The following is a 24467-nucleotide window of genomic DNA, read 5'->3' as shown; positions in this document are numbered from 1 at the left end:
TGTTAGGTCATCAGGCCCAGATGTCTCCAGGGGGACATGTATCCGTCCTCTTGAGAGCATTGGTGTTAGATGCCTTTGTCAATTGGCATTGTAAAAGTTGAAACTCTAGCTCATACATGTTGCAGTATACATGCTTGATTTACAGTAAAGTGCATGATTTGAGTAATGGCACTTGTACAGTGCATATTAATAAATACATTGGGTGAATACTTGCAACCTCAGTGTTGCAGTGCACGGTCAGTGCTCATTGATATGGTTTGTCTGATAACCAGTTTGAATCAAGCTCGCCTTTCTCTTTGTTTTTCAGAGGTGACCAGGGGCTCTCTGACCTTCCCATCAGCCTTCTGGTTCACTGTCTTGAACATGATGCCTTCCTGTTTGCTTTATGCCAAGATCACAAACTGAGAATGTGGTCTTATAAGGTAAGGGGGGGGGGGTGTTTCTTCCTGTTAAGGGCTCCATCTTGTGTCACTGTTAGGAGGGCAGCTAAATCTCAAGATTCGGCTAAAAGGTCCAGGTTGTACCCCCTGCTGCAGTTAGGTTTAGGCTGCCTGCAAATCGTTGTCTGGCCAGGAGTCCATTGTTGCCTACCTTGTTTTCCATTCATGAAATAACATCAGCCTATTTTGTCATTTCACCACGGGATGTTTTTTTGCAGGTTTTTTTTACCACAGATTTGATTTTTCAACGAAAGAACTCATCAAATTTTTATTTTGGGGGGTGGGTCCCCCTCAAACCACCCATCTGCCTTTTATTTTTTTATGTTCCCAAACACCCACACCCCAAATACATATTTTCTAACCACCCAAACATTTAGATGAGTTGTTTTCGCTAAAAAAAAACTGTAAAAATCCGCTGTAAAAATCCCAGCAAAAAAACATCCTGCGATGAAAGGACTTTGTACCCTGCCTATTTAATAGGAAGGGACACGCACAACACATTATAGATGATTCTTAGTGCAGGCACATTTTTATAATTGCATTTATATTCTGCTTTCTCTTCCATAGGATCAGATGTGCCTGATGGTGGCTGACATGCTAGAGTTTGTCCCTGTAAATAAGGAACTGAGGCAGACTGCGGGGACTGGGCACAAACTGCGACTTGCGTTTTCCCCATCAATGGGGCTCTATCTCGGAGTATACATGCACGCACCACGACGAGGACAGGTACAGTTACCACAGGACTATTGAGCATATGCGTTCTGTGCTGAGTAAACCTGGGGAGCATGAGGGAGGTTCATTCGTTCATCGTAGGTCATTACAAATCCTAGAACCAGAGACTTATGGGGTGGCCACTTCTGCACTGCTAGATCCTATTGTAAACCTGAATCCACCAGCGGAAAAAGGCAGCTGCTGGGCTGACATCGACCATTGACTCCAAGATGAACCATTACCCCTTGGAGGTAGGCAAAACAACATAGCCTTCACCAGAATGGCATTGAGCCATCCCCTCAATAAGGCACATACCACCTCTTAACCTCCCACATGGAGCTTATGTCCATCCTTTGCTCTGCCAACGGATCCTGTACTCCATTTGACTTCTTTGACCCACAAATGAGCTTGCAACGATTACCTCTGCCCATCCGCTATCTCTCAATTGGAATTTTCCAAGCTTGCTATGAAACAGTCACAACCTTAACTGTTAAGATTCCCAGCGCCAACACTAACAACCACTCATTTTGCAGACCTGGTTCTCTCCTACCCCCACCACTCTAAAATCCTTGAGCGGGTTGCCTTCAATTTGATGATAAACTGTCTGTAGGAGGATCTTTGTGAGTGAGCCTCTAATCTGAATTCAGGACCAAACTCTCAACCGATACTGCGATCACCTACATCTCCAACTTCTTTAGCATTGCTCACCACTCTTGCTTTTAAACAATCTGCAGTCTTCATGATATGTCTGCAGGCTTCAACACTGTGGATTATCCCTTATTGGAATACATTTTACCCTCCCGTGCTTCAAAGTTTCAGCACTTGACTGGGTGTTCTCCTATTTCTCTGACTGCTCTTTTGCAATCTTGTGTAACTCCAACACCACCTCCCTGTAGGCATTCCCGAAGGGTAAGTGCTAGGCTATTTTCAAATGTTTAGCCAACTTCCTCACCCATCATTGGATGGACCTATGCTGCCTCTTGTTCCTCAAAGTCATACATTATTTCTCCCAAGCTTCATTGGTGTTGGGACATATTTTCATTTTGCTGCTTTCTTCCCATAGACTTGGAACTCATTTGCTATTGTTTGATTGCTGGCCTGCCATTTTTGGAGGCAAGTAAAGCCCTTGGCTTTACTTCCCTTCGTTTTTGCTCACTTTTATGGGGGAAAACTGATCTGTCCCTAAGACTGTCCGTACTGGGAGACTCTCTACCTTTGTGGATTCCTCAAATTTTTAAAGCTGCACATATTGCCTTTAGTAAAATGGATACAATACCTTTGTATTGTAACATTTTATTTTTTAACTTCGTGGTTACAATCCCAATGTGTACAGGATGGGCTGGTGGCAGCAGCTATATTTCTATCCAGACCTCCAGATAAGGTGGGTACGAGGCCTTTTTATGCATGAAAATCTTCCAAATATGACAGCTTTATTATTGTCATGGGTGCATTTACCCACAGGTTTAGAGCAAAAGGGAGTGTAAATGTCAGGTTACTTGATAGAAACTAGGCAGTTTCTTTGATTTTTTTTTATCTACATGGATGTAATTGCAAGCCACCTCTGAAATGGATTGTATTGCTCTTAAGCCTTTCAAAAAAAGAAACTGCACACTGTGATAAAAGGAATGGTTTCTTTCCATTCAGCTTTAGAAGCACTGTGCATAACTTCCTAGAATTTTAGGATTATATAATTAATAAGATGGAAAACTAAGTTTCAATTGAGAATTAATAGTTTGTAACAAATTATGCTTTTTTTCCAGTGAAAGCAAACCAGTATTGCACAATTGTATTTTTCAGAGTTCTGGTGCTGTGTGCATAAGCATGCGCAGGCAGATCATTTTTACACTGATAATTTAAATTACACTATAATTATAAGTGTGTAAAATGATGACTGCACAGTCTAGATTACATCCATTCAACCTTGCAGTCAATGGGGTACATTACTATAAATGGGCAGTGGCATCGGAGTCTTGGCTCAAGTGTGAGTGATTGTTATTGCACCAATCACCGGTGTTCTAGCCTCTCAAATCTTCAAGACTACAATTAAAACATCCAAGACCTGACTCTACAGGAAGTGCAAGTGCTGTTCAAAAACAAACGAAAGTTACATTTGTAATTTGAAATTGAAACTCTGCAAAACCTGTGCCTGTGATAATTCCAATAGGTATTTAACTTCATGTAGTGCTTCATGAATGGTTCGTCCAACATCTAGGCACTGCGATTATTATACCTCAGTCAATACTCAATTAACCGACCTCTGAAGGATGTTAGCCAATAAGATAGGTCAGCCGGTTGAGCACTCATTGCTGCAATTTGTGCGTGATCTGTAGGTTGCAGGCTAGAATCCCGGCAAGTCCAACTCGGCCTTTAATCCTTTCGAGGTCGATAAAGGAGTACCGACTTTGGTTTGGTGATAATTCTGATAAATATGTTCCATGTACAGCGTTTGGCCAAAATCGCTATATAAATAACCATTTGACCATTAGATTAGATGTAGAATTTAGCATGGAGTCATTGCCTCTCTGCACTGTTGTATCATAACATTGGCATACCATTAGGTAGTAACCGCTCCAGAAAATGAGGACTCGGCAAATGACAATTCTGCTATCGAACCTCAAAACACAATACAATTCATGTACGTTTGCTTTACCATGTAATTGACTAGGCTTTTTTGATTTCAACATTTAAATATATACATGAGATCAAATGGCCAGACCTTAGAGAAATAATGAAAGGTGTATGCTGTCATAATGCATAAAGCTGCCTTACGATAATGATTTCCATAGTTTGTGCATGTGTCTTCTGGATGTCGCATACATTTAACTCTCTTGCAAAGGAGAAAAGTCATTTTTACTCTCTTAAAATCACATTTACTCTCAAAGTTTAAAAATGGGGAGTAAAATACTCCACCTCAAAATCTTACCTGGAGCACTGTTTCTATCTGTTAACTTTGTACTTGTGCACCTTTGCATTTTACCTCGTAATGCCATAAAGAGTTCCACAAACCCTAAAATGACCATGCCACAAGATCTTTGCCTGTCCTTTGGCTATTTTGTGATCTGTGTGTTTGGCCACATGTGGGGGCTGGGTCTGTATGGACCCAGCCCGCATACGAGGCACACTGTGTTCCTGGGCAGAATGTGTGGCTAGTGTCTGTCCATTATTGGACATCCCCTGACAGTTTGCATGGTGCAAGCCTTTACCATTGGTGGACCTGATGGCGAGACTCCTGCAGTAATTTGTTACGTCATAGTTGGAGCCAAGGTGCAGTGCAGCATGGTGAAGACCAGAGGGCGACTGTTGAAGCTGACCAGCATGGTCTCCAGCCAAGTCTTGAAGAATCCCTGTACCCCTTTCCTGATCTCAAGAAGGCACTCATCAGTGCTTTGGCCCCTGGACTGGCGGGATCAATCTGTCTCGACCCCTGCTTGAGGGTCCCTGCCTGCTGAGCCTTCAGAAGCTTATCTGGACCAGCCGGTGGACAGACTAGCTTTGTCGGGCTAACTCGCTGCAGCCGTCGCCATTAGAAGTGCATACTTGGAATTTAGTAGATTTTCAACTTTCAAAATGAGATTTCTGCTCCTGCAGTTTCAGCCTGCTACATGGAAGATAAATGGTGCTTAGCCTGCTCCTTTGTCCTAAAAACGATTGCCTGTTGCTGCCTCATCGTGGTGACTCCTAACAAATACTGTCTTCATGTCCTGGTCTCCTGGCCCATTGAGGTCTGCATCTCTACCTGTCAAGGGGTGTACAGCTGGCCATCTCTGGAGCCTGAAGCAGCCGAACCCAGTCCTAAGGCCGAAATTGATTGGGAGCGGTCTGGTTAAGGATCCTCCCCTGCGCCTCTTAGATTAGTGGCACTGACACGAAATAGTCGTAACATTAAAACACCTGTCAACTATCTGTTGATGCTTTGAAGAAAAAGGGAATCCTGTACACTAAAGAATAATACATTAATGTAGTCCTTCAAAACCGTCCCAATTGTCCTATCTAAACCTCTAGTACATAGTATTAGACCTAAAAGTGAGAACCTTTATTAGGTGAAGGAAAGAAAACAAAACTGCAGTTAAGGAAAACCGCACAGTCTGAGTTTCATGGCAAAAGGTTTGTGTTAAAGGTACGACGTCCTTTCATTGCGGAATGTTTTTTCACTGTTTTTTGCTGTGAATTTGTTTTCGAAAAAACCCATCACATTTTTTAGGGGGTCTTAGTAAATTATATATATGGGGTGTGGGTGTTTGGGAATGAATGCAAATTAAAGAAAATGGGGGTTGGGTGGGGAACCCCCCAAAGATAATATTAAAATGTGATGGTTTTTTAATTAAAAATCACGCTAAAAAACATCCCGCTATGAAATGACATGGAACCTTTTTAAAGAACCAACAGCTGGGTATAGGAGAGTCTGCCAATACTCCAAACGAAAGCTGGTAAAGCTTTGATACTTATGTGCCGTCATCTGTGGCAGGTCAGAAGGACACTCTTTTTAGACATTTCTTAATGTGTTTTATTAAAGAAAAGTGGTTAACGCTGATCTTTCCCTATTTCTATGGGGTTTTAACTACCTAACAAAACAAGGTGTTTGTCGGTGAAATGTCTTTAAAGAAACTGTCCACTGTCCCAAACTAACCCTACCCCTATTCACAACTAAGGCCAGGTGAATGGCTCCCTTCTCCTGGGTTCTTGCTTCTGTCAAGTTGTGTTCAGTAACTAATCTTCAAATAGTTCCTTATGACCTCTTCAATTAGTTGACAGTTCTTTTATAATTTTACTGCTATTCTTGTCCTTCTGGATATGTCTCCTAACTTGATACTGATATCTCTCCTCTTATCATTGTCGGATCTTGTGATTTTCCTTTTTGTTCCCATTTCCAATATTGGTTCTTCCCTTCTCCCAGGGTAAGGTTCTCCAACCTTTCGAATGCATTGTGTCCTCCAAGGTTCCAGACAACGAGGTAAGCACCAAGGCCGACGAGGGAGGCCAGCACGTAACAGGAGGAATTCTAATGCGGGAAACCAGGGCTTCTGTTCTGACTTGAGTGTCGTGTAGACCGATGAGACCTCTGTCCCCAAGTGACGCACAGGGGAACTAAATAGAAACCCGCTGTGCGACCTTTGAGGCCACAGGTGGGAGATGTCTTCCCAGATCCACGGAGCCTCTGGAACACCGATGCTGCTGTCAAGAGGGAACGAGGTTAAGTACCAGGCAATCACAATACAGTCAGGTAAACAAAAGGATCTAAAGTGTCTTACCTATCTGGTGTAAGGGTGACCCAGGTAACCTAGTAGAGAGGTTCGAGACTCAGATGATGCGGCGGTCCCTGGAATGGTAGAACCGCAGGTTAGCGTGTATGAAGGGTTAGCCACCTGTAGGAGAGAGGGCTTGACTTGAATCCCAAGAAGGGAAAGGGCGTAGAAGTTCAGCAAGGTACCAAGGGATGATCCAAAGAAAAGTCGAGGTGAAGTCCAAAAATCCGGCAACAGGTCAACAGTTCCAAGCAAAGGTACAAAGGGGTGTCCGAGGGAGTCCGAGGTAGAGTTCCGTGATCAAGATAACAAGGAGCAAGTAGTAATGCCAAACAGGGTCTGAAGCCAGCTGAGAAGCAATGAGCGTTCTGTCTCTCCGACCTTTATACTGAGTGTCCCTGGGTCATGTGACTTCTCTGGGTCATGTGACGTCCACCAAGATCACGTGAGGAACGCCACAGTGTATCACATGACCGACGTGAAGACGAAACGCCGCCCCTTCTGCTATATGTTCTCCAAGGCGATTGCCAATGCAGAAAGGGTTGTAATCGAGCCCGTACACTAAAGCTGGTACGGAGTTTTCGGTTCTGTGGGTTCACCGAATCACTTGAGCCTCGAAGCTTGGGAGGAGATGCTGGGGGAATGTGAGCAGTGTTCTGATGTGTAGTGGCCTGGTGTGCAGAGGATCGCCTAACAGCTTCACAAGTGGAGGCACCCAACAACAACCACTACAACCTTTTTTAGATCCCCGCCAGACTCCAGATATGTGGGACGAACCGAGGCAGCTACGCAGCAGCCGACCCTATTAGTGAATCTTTCCTCGTATCTTCCAAGTGTGGAAGAAGTTAAATTGATTAATAGAGGTTTTGGGTTTGCCCCCATTGTCAGCTATGATGAATTCCGAACACACGCAGAAGTAGAACAGTTACTGCGCAAAATCCATTTGCGACAATTCCTCGCTGACCAAAAATTTGATATGGAGAAAAATGAAAGTGGTTTCCATAATAAATCTTCTTTTAATCCACCTACGAGCAGCTATACCCCCGAAGCGGTGGTGTTCGCTAAAAGAGTGTGGCACGATTTACATCAGTTAGAGAGTCAAGGGTTAAAGAACCCGTTTAAGAATATCTCTAGGTTAGAAAGAACAGCTCTCAAAATCCTCACTACAAATACTGACATTATTCTGCGGAAAGCAGATAAGGGTGGGGCAATAGTTATGCTCAACCGACAAGATTATATTACATTACTGAGTGCCAACGCCAACTGCAAAACAGACATTTTTATCAACCGCTAGAGGTTGATCCGACGAAGAGACTTGCAACCTTGATTAATCATAAGGTTGAAAAAGCCTGTGCTAGAGGCTGGATCTGCCCTCAAGAAAGTGAATATCTGATGGTGAGGAACCCCACCATACCCAAATTTTACATCCTGCCCAACATTCACAAAACCATGGTTAATCCACCTGGCCGCCCAATTGTGTCTGGTACTGGTGCTATACTTGAGCCTTTATCAAAATTTGCAGATGGGTATCTGAAACCTTACGTGCATACCATGTACTCCTCTGTGCAGGACACCACTGAAATCATTAACATAATCGAAGAAATGCAGTTTGACCCGACCACACAGTTACTCGTAAGTTTAGACATAATATCATTGTATACTGCATCCCATAACCGGAAACTTTGCAGGTGTTGGAAGAAGTGCTCCTCACTAAAAGAACTGAGGGGAACACACCGAATAGTTTCATTTTGTGGTGTGCAGAAATGTCACTAACTGAGAACTACTTCATGTTCGACGGACAACTGTTTCATCAAGTTCATGGCACGGCAATGGGCTCCTCAGTAGCCCCTTCGGCAGCTAATTTATTTGTCGAAAGCTTTGAACCGCAAGGCCATCTATAATTCTACCAACCCATACTTTGGTAAATTGGCCTTATGGCGTTGCTATATCGACGACATTCTAATAGTATGGGATGGAACTACTGAGGAGTTCGAAGAATTTGTCATGGATCAATGGTCGGAACCCATACTTGAAGTTCACCTCCACACAGAGTAATCTTGAGATCAATTTTTTAGATATTACAATCTGGGTTGATGCTGACCGGAACATCTTACAAGTCAGACCATTCCACAAAGTAACTGACCGTAACTTACTTTTAGAGTTTGGCAGCTGCCATCCCCGACATACAAGGGAGAACCTGCCAGTTGGGCAATTTTTACAGTTGAAGCGAAATAGCTCAATGAAAGAAATATTCCGGACGGAAGCCAATTCCTTGAGTGAAAAACTGACTGCTAGAAAATACCCGGCTAAGTTAGTACGCCGCGCGCTAAAATGATCGAAAAACAATGATTGTGCGGGTTTGTTGGAATATAACACCAGAGTTAAAGAGCAAGAAGGGATAGTGTTTGTAAGCACATATGCCCCGCAAACAAAGCAGGTCATTAATATCATTAAGAAAAATTGGAGGATCCTGACAGGGCGAGGGTGTCCACTCGATCCTCCTTTATGTGCATTCGAGAGGTCCCAATTTGAAAGATCTTATGACAAAAAAATGACATTTCAAAAAAACCGATAAAACAAATGAGCATTACAAAAACATGGGCCTCCCGAAAATGTCAGGCCATGCTCCGTGTTGTCAATGTGTCGATTGCTCTCAGACTAGCTGCACCACTCAAGTAGACATTGGGCTGGATAGACCTTGGGCTCAAGTGTCTTTCAGCAACTGCAACACGAGTAATGTGTATGCGATTTGGTTTCAGTGTGGGAAATTATACATTGGTATGACCAAAAGGAAAATCAAGATTCGCATTTCTGAACATAGGAGCTGTATTAAAAATAAGGTCATTACAGCCCCCATGGTCAGTCATTTTATGATGAACCATGGTCCAAATGACTAAGTGGACAGTCTTACTTCATACTTCCTCGGGAAGTGAAATAGACATCTCGAAGAAATTAGTCAAAGGAACAGTGGCTCATCTTTTTGTGTAACACAGCTGTCACTGGACTCAATGAAATGGTGGATTGGAATAGCGTGCAATAGTATTTTAATTATTTTTGAATAGTGTATTTGTGACTAAACAACCCCACTTTATCACGATACCCCCTATAATCCTTGGGTTACTGGACCGGTATGTCCGTATTTCCGGACGTGGGTAGAGATGTAAGGTCGACATCTCGTAGAAAATATTGGTTACAGCTTTAATTTATACTTTGAATTTTCGTGGTGTTTTTAATGCTCTTTTCAGCCGCTTGTGATACTAAATAACCTCGTTTGAATGCAAGATGTTTTGTAACACTCGCTCTCAGGGAATACATTTTTTTTTTTAAAAACAGCCGACACAAGTAATTTATGACAGCAGTGTTTACAACACTTGTCATTGGGTCGTGTTGGACCGTACTCCCCCCGCCCAATAAGGGAAGAATGTTAATTACAGGCACATGTGCTGCGCGCACTCTACCTTTAAAAGAGGACGGGAAAATGCCCCTCCCTGTACCAGGTAATTAAGGCAACACACATGCGAAGAAAGGACACAACGCAAGACGTCAAGATAATTGAAAGTAAGTGCAGAGGCTTTTTGACTGTGGAACGCTTACCATTTCAACTCGCTGTATGTAATTACATTCAGGAGTTGTAAGATTTATGGCATTAGTTTGTGTAAGGCTGACAGTTAGCAGACGCACGGTCCAGGCGTGGTGTTGTGGGATATATGGAATTTAACTGTTTTGTTCACAGCCATTCACTGAAGAATAGTCAAGCGGTTCCCAACAACAGTGGCAATCTGACGCTGTAGCAGAGGGAGTTATCCCGGCTACAAGATTTAGCGAACTCGGGTCAGCAACCTTCGCTTTTGAGTGAATTTATTACTCTACATGTAAGTGTTTTTCTCGCTGTAATTTTGTCAGGCATGGCTATTACGAGGAGTTCAACATTTGTGCACGTTTGGGAGAATGCTAACATAATGCCATTAGGATAATTTAAGTGCAAGAAAGAATTCCAAAAAAAACGCCAGATAGGCGCCATACAAACAAACTCAGCCGTTTAACCTTTGCCTTTAGAGTAAAATCGACGTTTCACGCGGAAGTGTTTCTCTCTTTACAATGGTTTCATTTACGCCCATGTTAATGTGTACAGCATTTTTACACGGTCGAGCAGTTGTGAACACCATCTAAATAATATTCAAATAAGTGAAGGAAAGAATGTATTTAAAGAAACAGGGTAAAATCTGCTCCGCACTAATGAGTGGATGGGCAGCAATGGCCCAATGCGGGTCTAGTGTCCAGATGAGGGCACGAGAATAGAATGAAGCCACCTATTAAGGTGGGAATTTTGAAAGTATCGTATAGGCTGTCAACAATAGTTCTACTATAATAAGATAGGTGGTTCCTAAAATGACACTTTTCTGATAAATTAAAAATAGTGCATGCACAATGATGCTTGATGAGCGGCATTTAGAGTTGTCGTGTTTCTTTCAGAACTGTAGCAGGACAGTGACGCCTGCATGCGTGGTAGTCAACTACACCGGTGGATTGTTTGAGTTTGGAAACAAGCCTACGTAACCGGGACCGGATTAAAATATTGAAGTTACCACAGTGAGTCAACCATGGGAGATTTGGCACTCGAATGGTATGACCATATGTAATTAAATAGCACCTTTATTTCTAGCTGTTTTTTATGCTGTCCCCCATAGGATCCCAGAGGAACATTTCCCCACAAAGTTTAAGAAGACCAAGAGAACCTGGTTGTCGATTTTTCCCCTGAAGAAGTTCTATCACTTGTCTTATATCGTTATTAGAACGAAACATGTTGGCCATTGTGGTGCCCTATTAATAGGCAACTTTATATAAAAATTAATTTATTTAATGAGAACCTTTTCAGTGCCGTAGTATGTTTTTAGCGAACAAACACAGGCTTTTTCTTGTATAGTGTTCCTCGCACTTCCTATGGGGCCCAGCATAAAGGCAACAGGATTCCTAAGTCTTGAAGTTTACACAAGCCCTTGTTAGGGGGGATGAATCTTGGGGCCATCCAATCATTCCCCCTCAATCTTTTGTTGAAATTTTTCCGCAGAGGGCGTCCTGCGCCAATGGCGTCTGGTCGATGTCCCTTGAAGGCTTCCGTCGAAGGCGATGTCACCAGATGTTATAAATGGGACGCACAGCGCCCGCAGCCTCGTTTCTGTTTTTTCCAGAAACATGTTTGCTTCGAGAACTCAGCGTGCCTTGTGTATTCCTCATGAATGTCTTATATCTCGATCCCTCTGAGTCCGCGGTCTGGCTTAAGACTTGTAAGTCTAAGATGTCGAATACGGACCTGCATCGCATTTATTTGTGGTGTCTAGGCGAGAGTCATGACAGCGACGTCTGGTCGAAATGCCAGTCGCTGACTACTGAGGCCTTGATGGAGCATAAGGGTAAGTTACAGGTAGGTTTAGGTTCTAAACCCAGTAAATCTGTGAGAGGGGGGATGTCCACCAACGATTCGAGGGGCGACTCTCCTTGTCGGAAGGAGTCCCGGGGATCTCGGTGCCGGAGTGCGTCCCGCCATGCATCCTCGTCACGTCATTCCCAGAAGCGCCGTTACCAGTCGCCTTCCCAGTCCTCCTCGGAGGATGGTGCCGCAAAGAAAGTGGCTTGTCCCACTAAGTCCTTGACTCAGGAAGAATGGGCAGCCTTCCGGGAGCAGATGCTGGCTATTCAATCCCAGGGCACAGTTCCGTCCGTGCCTTCGGAAGAAGCCGGCAGGAAACTGTCTCGGTCTGAGGCTTGCGCGCCTTTGGGCCCGGTTCCTCGGCGCGATTTTCATCAGGAACCGTCGAGATCCTGTTCGGACAAGGTTCAGGTTGATCGCTAGAGACGTGCTCCATCCAGGTCTCGGTCATGTCCCCGGCGAATCCTCAGAAATCTGGTAAGGTGCTCGTGGTCGACGTCGATTCCGTCTGCATCATGTCAGTCGGATATGGATGTCGAGGCTTTGCCTTCACACCAGCCCTCAGTGCCATTGTCTACGCCGAAGCCGTTGGCACCCTCGACGCCTTCAAGGCCTTTTGTCTGGAATTTGACGATGGAGGTCCCTGGTAATGTGGATCCTCCAAGGAAGGCTACATCCAAGTCTGAGAGGCCTGTTAAGGATTCCAGACCCACTTCTGTCCCTAGGCAGGAGTTCTTTCATCCTCTGGACAATATTTGAGGATGAGGAGAGGTCAGATTTGGAATTTCACCCTTTTGAGCCTGATGTGGCTCCTGTCTTTTCCGGGGACAGTCAGTTGGAAGAGTTGCGTCATTCACTCCATGATGCCAGTGGCTTGGAGACTTCTCCCGAAGTGCAGTTTGGTGGGCCTGAGCCTGGGGCTCGGGCAGAGTCCTCTTATAGGAGACTGATGGCTAGGGTTACTGAGTATCTTGGTTGGTCTAGTACTCGGAAGGCATTTGTTCAGGATGACTTGACTGATATTTTGGATCAAGGTCCGTCCTCTGACCAGGTGTTACCTTTTCATTTGACTTTTCAGAAAAGGGTAGCGTCTGCTAGGCAGACCCCAGAATCACTTCCGGTGGTTAACAAGTCGTTAACTAAAAGATACTGCCCTCCCTGTAGCGACCCCAGCTACCTTTCCTCTCGCCCCACTCTGAAGAGTTTGGTGGTTCAGACGGCTACGGCCACCTCGAGGCAGGCAGCATACCCTACCATCCCTCCTGATGGGGACGACAAATGCCTCGATGGTTGGGCATGCAAGGTGTTTTCTGTGGGGAGTATGGCGCTGAAGTCGACCAACTCCAACTGTGCCTTAGCAAGATTTTCACCTACTCTGTGGAATTGTTTTCTCTAGCGGCTGAGCATATTCCCAAGGTGGAAGAAAGGGATGGGTTCCTTGCTCTCGTGCAAAATGGCAAGGATGCCATGTGTGAATCCCTTCAGTCGGGATTGGACATGGCCGACAGTGTTAGCCGGTACATGGCTGCGAACACCGTTATACACAGGTTTGCGTGGTTGTGGAAGTCTGGTTTTGCTCCGGATGTACAAGCCTGTCTTTTGAACATGCCCTTTGATGGCGCGCATTTGTTTGGCAGCAAGGCTGACGAGAGGCTTGAGAGGTTGCAGACCTCAAAAGCTGCGGCAAAATCTTTGAGCGCAGTTGTGCATCAACCTCCGCCTTTTCGTCCTAGGGGACAACAGTGGAGGGGAGGTTCCTTTCGTTACTACTCCTCTTTTGGTAGGACAGGAGGAGCCGCCAGTCAAAGGGGGCAACGTAAAAGTACCTGTGGAGGTCGGGGAAATAGAGGTGCCAAAGCTGCTCAGGCAGCTGCCTCTTTGCCTTCAGACGCTACCGCAGCCGCTCCAAAACGACTGAGGCCATGTTCCATTGTTCGCCTGTTGGGGCAGACTTTCTCAGCATCTCGAAGAATGGCAAGCTATTACTTCAGATGCGTGGGTTCTGGATACAATAGCCCACGGTTACTGTCTCCTAAAGCGGGCTCCCGACGATACACCGGGGAAAGACTCTTTGAAGCTTCTGGACCTGCTCCTTGTGCAGGAAATCTTGACCCTGCTGGAGAAAGGTGCTATAGAACTGGTGCCTGTTGCGGAGAGGAACAAGGGATGGTATTCCCCATATTTTTTATTCCAAAGACGGACGGGGGGGATTGATACCCATCTTGGACTTGCGTTGGTTGAAGAAACGTCCCAGGAAGGACAAGGTCAAGATGGTCACTCTTTTTCAGGTCCTCCAGGCCCCTCGACTTAAGGATTAGTTGGTATCTCTGGACCTACAGGATGCTTACTTTCATGTGCCGATTCATCCAAAGCACAGAGTACCTGAGGTTTGCGGCTGGCAACTCGCACTTTGTTTCGGGTCGTGCCATTCGGATTGACCTGTGCCCGAGGGTCTTCACCAAGCTAATGGAGGTGGTGGCAACATATCCCAGGTGAGGGGGGGATTCACTTCTACCCCTACCTGGACGACTGGCTGATCCGTGTGCGTTCTCCTGAGCAAGCAATGGATCATCTGTCTCACCTGTTGCTCCCTCCACAAGCTGGGGTTCTCCCTAAATTTCAAGAAGTCTCATCTGAACACCTTCCCAACAGCTCCAATACATTCGGGCTGTGTTGGACAAGTCCTTGGGGAAGTGCTCGCCTCCCAAAGTGAGGGCTCATCACTTTGTGCAGATGGTGGACAAATTTGAACATGCCCAGAGTCTTCCGGCTTTCGAATTCTTAAGGTTGCTTGGCCTCATGGCATCCTGCATTTTTTTGGTGCCAGAGGCCAGGCTGAGGATGAGATCCCTGCAATGGGTCCTCAAGATGCAGTGGTCACAATTCTCAGGCAAGATGTTAGACCCATCCAGAGGTCAAGGGACTCAACCTTCACTCTTGGTATCTGAAAGTTTGAGATATAAGGATTGGGACCTCCCGGATTGCTTGATGGGGGTGTTGCTTTCGGCCAGGTGGCCGGCGACAAAATCCCTGTACAGTTGGCGTAAGTTTTGCTACTGGTGCAGAGGACACGATGTAGATCCTTTTCAGTATTCCATTCCCATTGTTTTTGTAAAGACTGGAGGGGGGGTGTCTGTACTCCTGCTCTCTATATGGAATAGGAGAGGCACTGAGGACCCCAGCCAAGATTCTCTGTTGGTAGCAATGGACGAACAATCAAGGCATAACTTCTCAGGAGGTGATGCAGGCTGGTTCTTAAGTACAGTGTAGTCCCAAAACCCCCACAAAGGAATGTCTGCACACTGTATTCGTTAAAACAGTCTTTATAGAATTAAGGTTCAAGGTTATATACACAATCACAATAACTCACTTTGTGCTCAGTAAATCTACAATGGCAAATATATACAGTTCTAAGTTGTACCACAATTATTATCAGATCACATTAAATGCATCAACTATACTCTGGCCAAATGTCACACAAATCAATTAATAAAGATAACCAACAGTAGACCTAGGAGGAAAAGCAGTTGGTTAGAACAATTTGCAGAATACTGGCCCCTACCACTAGACACAGTTCTGTGTGGCGATTCCTCCTCCACCCCCCCACCCACCCCACATGGGCAACCTGTAAAATATAGATGCACTACAAGCCCAGTCAACATATTGTTCAATAAGTCTATTTCCTTCTACTGTGTTTCTACCACCTCAATGTACCTGGAATAGCAGAGTTTGATGACGAGTCGTCGACGGATCCTTCTTGAGCGGCTCCCTTTAAAGCAGGATAGTCGAGATCCCTTGAAGAAAACCAACTCGGCATTGAGGCGGCAGCTTCGGTCCTAGCGGTGCTCATCAACGACAGAGTGAAGACATCCTGCAAGGAAGAGGCATGCGGGGCACTTCAATGGCGATAGTTCAGCACCGCAAAGAGATTGTGAAGAACTGTGGCCCAGCAAGGGCGTCGAGACATCCGGCGTGTCTACAGTCTTTGGGTGGCGGGAAACCCACCGGGCGGATGCTCCTCGGCACGTTGACGGACTGGCCTTCTCCGGCGGGATAAGGCGGGCGGCGGTGCGGACGAGCGCATCTGTGAATCAAGTCTTGGGCAAAAGGAGCGTTGTGGCTTCGGTCATCGATGGTACAGCGTCAAGCAGTCCTGCTTCTGGGCAACACTGCTTCGACAGGCCTCCAGCGGTTATAGCAAACCTGCGAACCCTGGTCGATGGTGGACGTAATGTCCGGTGCTTAACTCCGTTCTCCTCGGCGGTCCCCATCTCCGATCGCCACCCTGTCGAGGGTCTGACTTCCAGGGCGCTTCGGCGAAGGTTAGCGGTGCTTGATGGTCCCTCGAAGCACGGGAAGAGGGAGCCTAACTAGGTCCTCTCTTGGATCAGTCTCGATGGCTTGGCGGCTTTCAGATTTTGGCGAAGGGAGACGGTCAACCTTCTTCAGGCGCGTCGAAACTTCAGCTTCTGAACAAATTCTAGCAGTGAGAGGCCCCCATATATAGTAGTTGATCTCTGTCATTCTGCTGGGTCACACTCAGGCAACCAACACTCAGAATGGCATTCAGCAGTCAGCCAATTCTACTCCCTCTCAGACACTCGCAACAAAGAATGTGTATTGAGACAAGTACCCAGCCATTCAACACTACACACTGCATTCATACCAGTTTTGGGCAGGGCTGTCTCAGTCATTGTGTCAAACACCAGAAACCAGATATCCATAACAAGAAGTACATATTGGTCACACTCCATTCACCCAGGTCCAACCCACAGGGTATACCCACAACATAGTCACTGGGAAGGCTCCAGCCAGTCTGGCCTGGACTTCACAACAACACCATTTATGGAACTTCCACCCAACAGCCAGCCATGGGGAAAGGACAGATTCAGGGCTTCACAGGACTTTGGGAAAACAAAGGTAACATGCAGTAAAAAGCAAGAGGCTACAGGGGACATCTCGTTTCCTATCAGGAATCAACTGATTTCAATGGCAGGGCCTGGGTATCCCAAAATGGAGGTGTTAGGGAGAGTTCTCTTATAAGGCTAATTTCCGAAACCTAGTGAGTCCCCCAGCAGCTTTGCTGGATTTTTGGGGTTTGTTTTTTTTCTCCTGCTAAGAGTCAGACTCTCTTCCTCCCACTCTTAGGCATAATTTGAGGTATGTCTTTGACTTTGTATGTGCTTATGGGCTATGGCGTATTTTACTCCATAGGGTATCTGTTTTTCATGTGTGTTACACAGCACCCTCAGTGCAGTAACACAGGGGTCATAGTGACCCCCAAACATAGACTCCATACCCTGGGACTGACTACTGTCTCCCAGGGCATGTAGAGTCACCATTGCCTTTACTAGTCCAAAATTGTGAACAGAACCAGTACAAACCATCATATTGTGGATGTACTGGAAGGGGTTAATTCGATTGCCCCTGGGTCTATTTCCAAGGGGGCACTGTCCAGTCCCCTTGTCGAGTTTCTGGCTGGTGGCAGTGGTTACCACGCGAAATATTCCACCGGAATATTTCCTATGGGGTCTTCCCATTGATTTTAAACGCACCACTTTTTGGGTGCAATGTTAAAGATACTGCCGGTTTATTTAAAATTAAATCAACGGTTGGGTATTTTTGCCAGAACTCTTTTCTAAAATGGCATTTTTGTCCGTCTCGAACTCCAACCAAGGTCGGGCCCTTTGTTCCACTTTTTGGCGGGCTTCTCCACAGAAGCCCTCCAAATGGTGCCACTCTGTCTGGGTTCCACCGGATGTGTGGGGAGGGGCATTGGCACCCTGGACTGCGTTGCCTTAGCAACCCAAGTCGCACTCTATTCTGATTGGCCCAGTGGTGAGCCGCCTTGCTCACCACTTAGCTTGTGTGAGTGACAGCTATGCTGTTGAATGGGGTTTTTTCTGCATAAAAGCAGGGCTTTTGGGACTGGACCTTCAGAAGTCACCACAGGACCGAAGAGGGAAGAAGCTGAGCCATCTGCAATGACTACACCACCGGTGGAGCCCTGCTGCAACGACCTTGCCACTTTCCCAACGACAAGAGAAGATCTTCTGCTGGACGAGTCTTCATCCTTTGAGCTGGTGGGATCAACCAGTTCGCCCCTTTCGACTTTCCAAAGACATCTCTTGGTCGAATCGCCCGTGCCAAGCACCCCGGCGGCCTGATAGCCAAGCTTCACCACTTTGACCGCGAATAAAAGGAACGCACCTTTTAACCGATTAACTCCGCGGCTGGTTTCATCCCTGTGCAGTGCATCGACTCCAAATTTCCTCCTCGACGAGATCCTCTCTTACCCTGGTCGAAACAACGAACTGCAACTACTACCAGGAACAACTGCCACCGCCGGAGCTTCATCTCTTTAAGGTACTGTGTTCTTCCTGGCCTCCCTTTCCACAGATTGCTAAAGTTGACTCTTAAATCCTTGGATTTCCAAATGGGTTGGCCTCAGACCTTATAACTTTACTTCTTGAAACACCCAAACCTCTTTTGAACATTCTGCAAAGACTTTTAGTGCATTTTAAACTGTGTGTTCTTGGGTACATTTCGCCTTGCTCCATTTAAAGTGGGCCTTGCTTATGAACTGTGGCTCGGCAGTTTATACTACCTTTACTCCCTTGCTTTGAACTTCTAAAAGTGTTTGGAACTGTTTTATTTTTATGCCCTGCCTTTTTCCCTCCCTTTAACTTAACTATTGGAGTGCCATCTAGGTTACGCGCTCACATCTGTTTTAACAAATAGTGATGTTTTAACTCTGACTTGTCTTATAGTTATCAAGGGAGGTGTTTATACTTCACCTGAATGTGTTTTAACTTGCTTTTGATTTAGAGTGCTAGTGTGTTTTAAATAAATAATTATATACTTTTGATACAAAGCTCTGGTCAGTGTTTGTTTGCTCTACTGTGTTTTTAGCCCTATTGTGTATACTCTATATACTGCCATGCTCTTCTTGAGGGAAGTCTGACTGCTCAGTGACAGTTACCAGGTAAATCTGGGTGGTGCAGACTGCTACCAATTGGGTTTACTGCGTACTCCTGTAGTTTTAATCTTTTTGCAGTGTTTGCTAAGGGAACTGCACAGGATTCTGCCTAACAGGAGGATACTCCGAACACCTGCCAAATTCAGCATGGAGCTGCCACCAGCCCATAACCTGCTCTGTGGGCCACACACAGGTGACCAAAAACATACACTAGGGGCACAGGGTTGTACCCCCATCCATGGGTCTGTACACCAAACCAAAACACAGGAAGAGCTGCACTGCCAGGAGTTTCACATGGACTCCTGTGCAGAAAACACAGCACAAATGAAAAAGGACTACAGGACAAGGACAGGGAGGCCCTGTCCCTCCAATGAATTTCCAGCATCACAGTCCTGTCTTACTTGCTTTCTTTGGCCCACAGGGATCTTCAAGTAGGTACCATTAAAGGTTACCTGGCGGCACTACCTATCTTCAATCACTCATCTGAAGAATGCTCTTATTTTAAGATTCCTTTGAGTCCCAATTTCTAAAGCGGCGCATGAATATGTTCTCGCCGTCCCCGTTTCAGGTGCCGGTTTGGGATGTGAATTTGGTCTTGAAATTCCTGATGGGTGCTCCATTTGAACCTTTGCACTCTTGTCCTTTGAGACTGTTGTCTTTCAAGGCAGTTTTCTTGGTTGCAGTTACATCCACTCTGAGTGATTTGCAGGCACTTTCATCTAAGCCACCCTTTATGGTGTTCCACAAGGATAGGGTTGTACTGAGGGTACGTCCTTCCTTTTTACCTAAGGTAGTGTTTGAGTTTAATTTAAGCCAGAAAGTAGTACTTCCTGCTTTCTATCCCCCTCTCCCCCCATTCAAATAACGAAGAGGAGCGACGCCATAGGTTGGACCCTAGGAGAGCTTTGAGCTTTTATATTTCTAGGATGTCCAGGGTCATAGTGGACTACCAGCTTTTTGTGGGATACACTGGCCACCGATTGGGCCAGTGGATTATCCTCACTATTTCTGAATGTTATAAATTGGCGTGTAAGGACCCCACTGAAGTATTGCAAGCTCACTCCACCAGGGGCGTGGCTACTTCCACAGCCCTGCAGCGGGTATTTCCATTAGGAATATTTAAGACGCCGCGACATGGGCTTCTATCCACACTTTTGTCAAACATTACTCCCCGGATACGCTCAGTGTTCTAGATATGGCCATTGGTAAAGCGGTTCTGTATTCTACCATCCGATTGAGTATTCTGAATTCTTCTCCCTCCTCCATTGTCTGGTACTGCTTTGGGAGTTTGTGAAAGATGTGGAATATGTTGGAGGACACAATCCATTTGAAGAACAAGTTACTTACCAACTGGTAACGTTCTTTCGTCTGGATGTTCCTCCAACATATTCCACATCGCCCTCCCAGCCTACCCCGCAATAGTTTTTTATGCTATTGGAGCTTGCGTTCCCTCAAGGCTATGTGCAGTCAAGCAGGCATTGTGTACAAGCATGTCACACGTTATGGAGAAAAAAACATAAACTGAGGCTAAGGGCGCTGTGCGTCTATTTATAATATCCAGTGACGTCGCCGTTGACGGAGGCCTTCGAGGGACATCGACCAGCCTCCATCGACGAAGGACGCCCTCTGACAAAAAATGTTTGAAGTGGCACAGCTGTGGCCATTACATGTCAAAGATGTGGAATACGTTGGAGGAACATCCAGTTGAAAGAACGTTATCTGTTAGTTAGTAACTTGTTTTGTGATTCTCTGTTGCTTTCTTTACTGTGATTCTATCCAGTCTGAATACTGTCAGAGAATTTTGTTCTAATTACTTTCTTTTCATTATCTTAAATGTGACGAGTATAAGTACTCTGATAACTTGGAGAATAAGAGGAGGAGAAAAGGATAGTTATCTCCTGGTTATCTTGACTTGTTAAAACCAGAATAACTTTATCGCGATTCTTAATAACTTCTCTTTAGAGTGGATTGTGTATCCAGTCGAAAGAAATTTACCAGTTGGTAAGTAACTTGTTCTGCTGGAGGGTTTTCCTGGTCATGATTGGACTGTTAGCACATTTCTGAGAATTCTCCCTAATTCCCCCCACCTTAGAGACCCCCAGCAACTTTGCTGGATTTTGAGGACTTAATATTTTTAACCTGGAGAGAATGTCCCCCCCCCCCCCCCAGTCACACCCCCCACTCTCGTAATTTAATCTTATTTTGAACTGTTTGTTTTGGTTGTGGAGTCTGACAAACTCCATAGGCATCATCTTTTACATTGTGTCACACAGCACATTCAGTGCAGTGTCACAGGGAAGTCTTTAAGATTTCCGAAAGGTTTAAACTACTGTTTCCCAGAGCAGTAAAGTGAAATTGACTTTACTTATGTTAAATGTTAAAGGTATTAGTACCGCGCACCATCACCAACTGACTTGGTCCCCAGGCGCTCTTGCGGATCTGCAAACGAGAAGGTGGGATATGTTAGGTGAAATGGAAGTAGGATAGTGAGAGGAGTGGTGTTCTGTTGGCAGCTTCAACTCGTTATACACCGGGTGCTGAGCTTTGGTGCGAGTATTGGATCGATGTCAGTCCTCGTGTGCTGTTACGGTGTTGTGAAGTGCGTGCGGGTTGTTGTGCGAGAGATGGTTGTGTGAGATTTTTGAGTGAGATGTCGGCAGAAATGCTGAGTTTTTTTGTTAGTGGGTTAAATGAAGTTTAACATGCTAACATTCAGAACTCTGAGTGTGGTGCTCGCTAATCCTCCCAATCCCATCAGGATGGGCAAGGGGGTTACGACTGGCAGGGGTTTAGGTTTGTGTGACGCGCTCGCCGTTCTATTCTAACGAGCTCTGTAAGTGTTCCAATTCTGATGGAGTAAGTAATGTCGGTTGGGTGTCTATTCTCCTCCTTGGGTGTTGGAGCAGTTATTGTGATCTCCTCTAACAAACTTTCTATCTTAATGTGTCTGCTAGGAGTTTTGGATATGGTACGGCTGGGAGGCAGTAGAGTCATTTAAGTGCTTTCGTCTCGGTCCAAGTATGTGATCAGTCTATAGTGTCCTCCATTTGTGGCTATTTCTCATAATGTCTTATGGTCTGTCGTGGGGTCCGTTCTTTGGGTTCTGTGTATGTCCATTTTTGGGAGTGACCGAGGTCGGCATTTTCATCGTTGTTTAGCGGGGTGGCCATTTTTGTGCATTGCTGTTGTAGTTCCACTGTGAAGAGCCATGATTTGAGGAGTTTCCTGAATGCTAGGTGGTTTGTGTGTACCGTATATTCTTAGGCAGGTCATTCCAGGTTTTCAGTGCCTGGTGAGAGAAAGCAGATCCTCTGAGTTTTCTTCGGTTATAGTGTTTTGGTTCCAGGCGGTTGTTGTGCCTGATCTCAGTGTTCTTGTTGGTTGATGTGGGCGTAGTTTATCGCTCAGGAATTCAGCACCTTGTTTGTGTATTGCTCTGTGCGTGATGGATGCACATGGATATTAACTTTTATTCGCTGTTGGTAGTCAATGTAGTATTTTTTGAGCGGTGTGATGTGTTCTCTTCTGGGTTGCTTGAGGAGGAGTCTGGCTGCCGCATTTTGTATGCGTTGTAGTTTTTTTTTTTTTAAGAAGTCGTTCGGGTATGCCCAGGTATAGGCTATTGGCGTAATCTACTCTGGACATGATCAGAGCAATGATGGTAAGTGTTTTGTTGGTGAACGACCAGAACTGTAAGATCCTTTTTTGTATCCTATTTGTAACTTTCTAGACCCAGCACACACTATCTTACAATCGGGTGCTGGAGGGGTTACCTAGTATCCCCTTTGTCTAGCTTCTCATGTTTCATTTTTATGTTACCCTTTTCTCACTGAATGGCTGGTGGCAGTGGTTTTGTTTTAATTACTGTGGTGTGCATTTACCACGGGCTGTGTTCTCAGCTACAGTAAAGCACCCAAGGCTGCCATTTTTGGCAAAATGGCCCCGGTCTTCTTTTATTAGCCATTTCTTTGCGGAATGTTCCTTCTTGAGATTTACTCTGCGCCCCAAACCAGGTTTGGTCCCATTGTTCGCTTTGCCTTTGGAAGGATTCACAAGTGAAGCATGATATGATATGATATGATATGATATGGTATTTGTAACGCGCCTATACAAAAGTGTTTCAAGGCGCGACGAGGCAGGGAGGGAGGGAAACAAGGGGAAGACAGACAAACGATCCTACTAGGCCAGGTGTCATTCAGATCGCGCAAGTGCAGAGGTAAGGGGAAAAGGAGGAAGTGCAGGGGGAGGAGGTGGGGGGGGGAAGTGCAGTACAAGGTAAGTAGCGTTAAAAAAAAAAAATAATAATAATAATAATTAATAAATAATAAATAAAAAGGGCCAGCTGGTGGCAAGTGCGAGGTAAGTGCAGAGCAAGTGCTGGGAAGGGGGCTGTAGGGTACAGTGACAGTCCCACAGTGCAGGGGGAGGCAGTGGAGAGTGGCTGGGCCCTGGACCGAGGTTGCTGAGAGTGGCCCAGATGCAGGTTTAGTGCTGAATTCAGTGGGGAGTTAAGCAGGTTTAGCAGGGGAGAGGGAGAGAGAAGGCAGAAGCGAAGAGGAAGGTTTTGAGGTGCTTCCGGAACCGGAGATGGTTCTCCTCAAGTTTCAGGGAGGCAGGAAGGCTGTTCCAGAGGGAGGCCCCTGCTGCGGAGAGAGATCTACCCCCAGCTCGTTGCTTCGAGAAGCGGCTGACCATGAGGGAGTTGGAGACGGATGAGCGAAGGGCTCGTGAAGGAAGATATTTAGGAAGAGAGAGTTGAAGGTATTTAGGTCCCAGGCCCCAGAAGGCCTTGTGGACAATGCAGAGGGTTTTGAACTTAATCCTCGCAGCCACTGGGAGCCAGTGAAGGGATTTCAGTCCTGGAGAGATACGGTCCCTGGGCTTGAGGCCAAGGACAAGTCTCGCAGTTCTGTTCTGGATAAGTTGCAGAGGGCGGAGAGTGGAGGCAGGCAGATTAAGATAGAGGCTGTTACAGTAGTCCAGCCTTGAGAGAACCAGGGCTCGGGAGACAGTGAGCTTCTGGGGGAAGGAGAGGAAGGGAAGAATACCTCTGAGGAGGTGCAGCTGGTAGTGTGACTTCTTAGAGACGTCAGATATATGAGGAGAGAAGGAGAGTGTGGAGTCGAAGATGACCCCGAGGTTTTTAGCCTTGCAGGTAGGGGCAGGAAGGGGGCCAAGGGAGGCCGGCCAGAGAGCTGCAGGGAAGGAGGGAGTGGGTGTGCCGATGAGTAGAATCTCAGTCTTACTGGCGTTGAGGCAGAGGTCATTGGCGGCACACCATACCTGGATAGCAGACAAACAGTCGGAGATGAGGGAAGGAGAGGAGGAGCATGCCTCTGACTCCAAGGTGTCTCGAGTAGGCTGGAAGTGAGGGAGGTGCCCAAAACTCTGTTTAGTCTCCTAGGAGACCCAAATGCATTCTGTAGTGATTGGCCGGCTAACTGTCCGGCAAGGATAGCCACCCTGCTGGGTGACTGACAGCTAGGCTGGAATTAATGGGAGATAACTTAATAAAAGGCAAGGCTTTTGGCTTGGAAGGCAGAGTCGACCACTGGACGAAGGAACCGAGGAACTTGAAGAGGACGCCTGCTGCAACTCCTGGACCGTTGGTTTGACCGGTGAAGCCCTGCTGCTGTGCTGAAACTCAAAATTCGTATCGAAAGAGA

General features: G+C 46.0%; 1 protein-coding gene across 1 annotated transcript in view; it reads left to right on the top strand.

Annotated features, from left to right (window-relative positions):
- NUP160 (nucleoporin 160) overlaps window positions 1–24467 on the top strand; it is a 1937143-nt gene that overhangs the window by 197221 nt on the left and 1715455 nt on the right. Inside the window, exons 6-7 of the mRNA XM_069623088.1 lie at window positions 308–422; window positions 1008–1166. Of these exons, the coding sequence (XP_069479189.1) occupies window positions 308–422; window positions 1008–1166 (274 nt within the window). The remainder of the gene's footprint in view (window positions 1–307; window positions 423–1007; window positions 1167–24467) is intronic.

The sequence above is a fragment of the Ambystoma mexicanum genome, chromosome 11, assembly GCF_040938575.1.
Source record: "Ambystoma mexicanum isolate Mex_15411 chromosome 11, UKY_AmexF1_1, whole genome shotgun sequence".
NCBI lineage: Eukaryota > Metazoa > Chordata > Amphibia > Caudata > Ambystomatidae > Ambystoma > Ambystoma mexicanum.
This window is presented reverse-complemented; position numbering and strand designations above follow the sequence as displayed.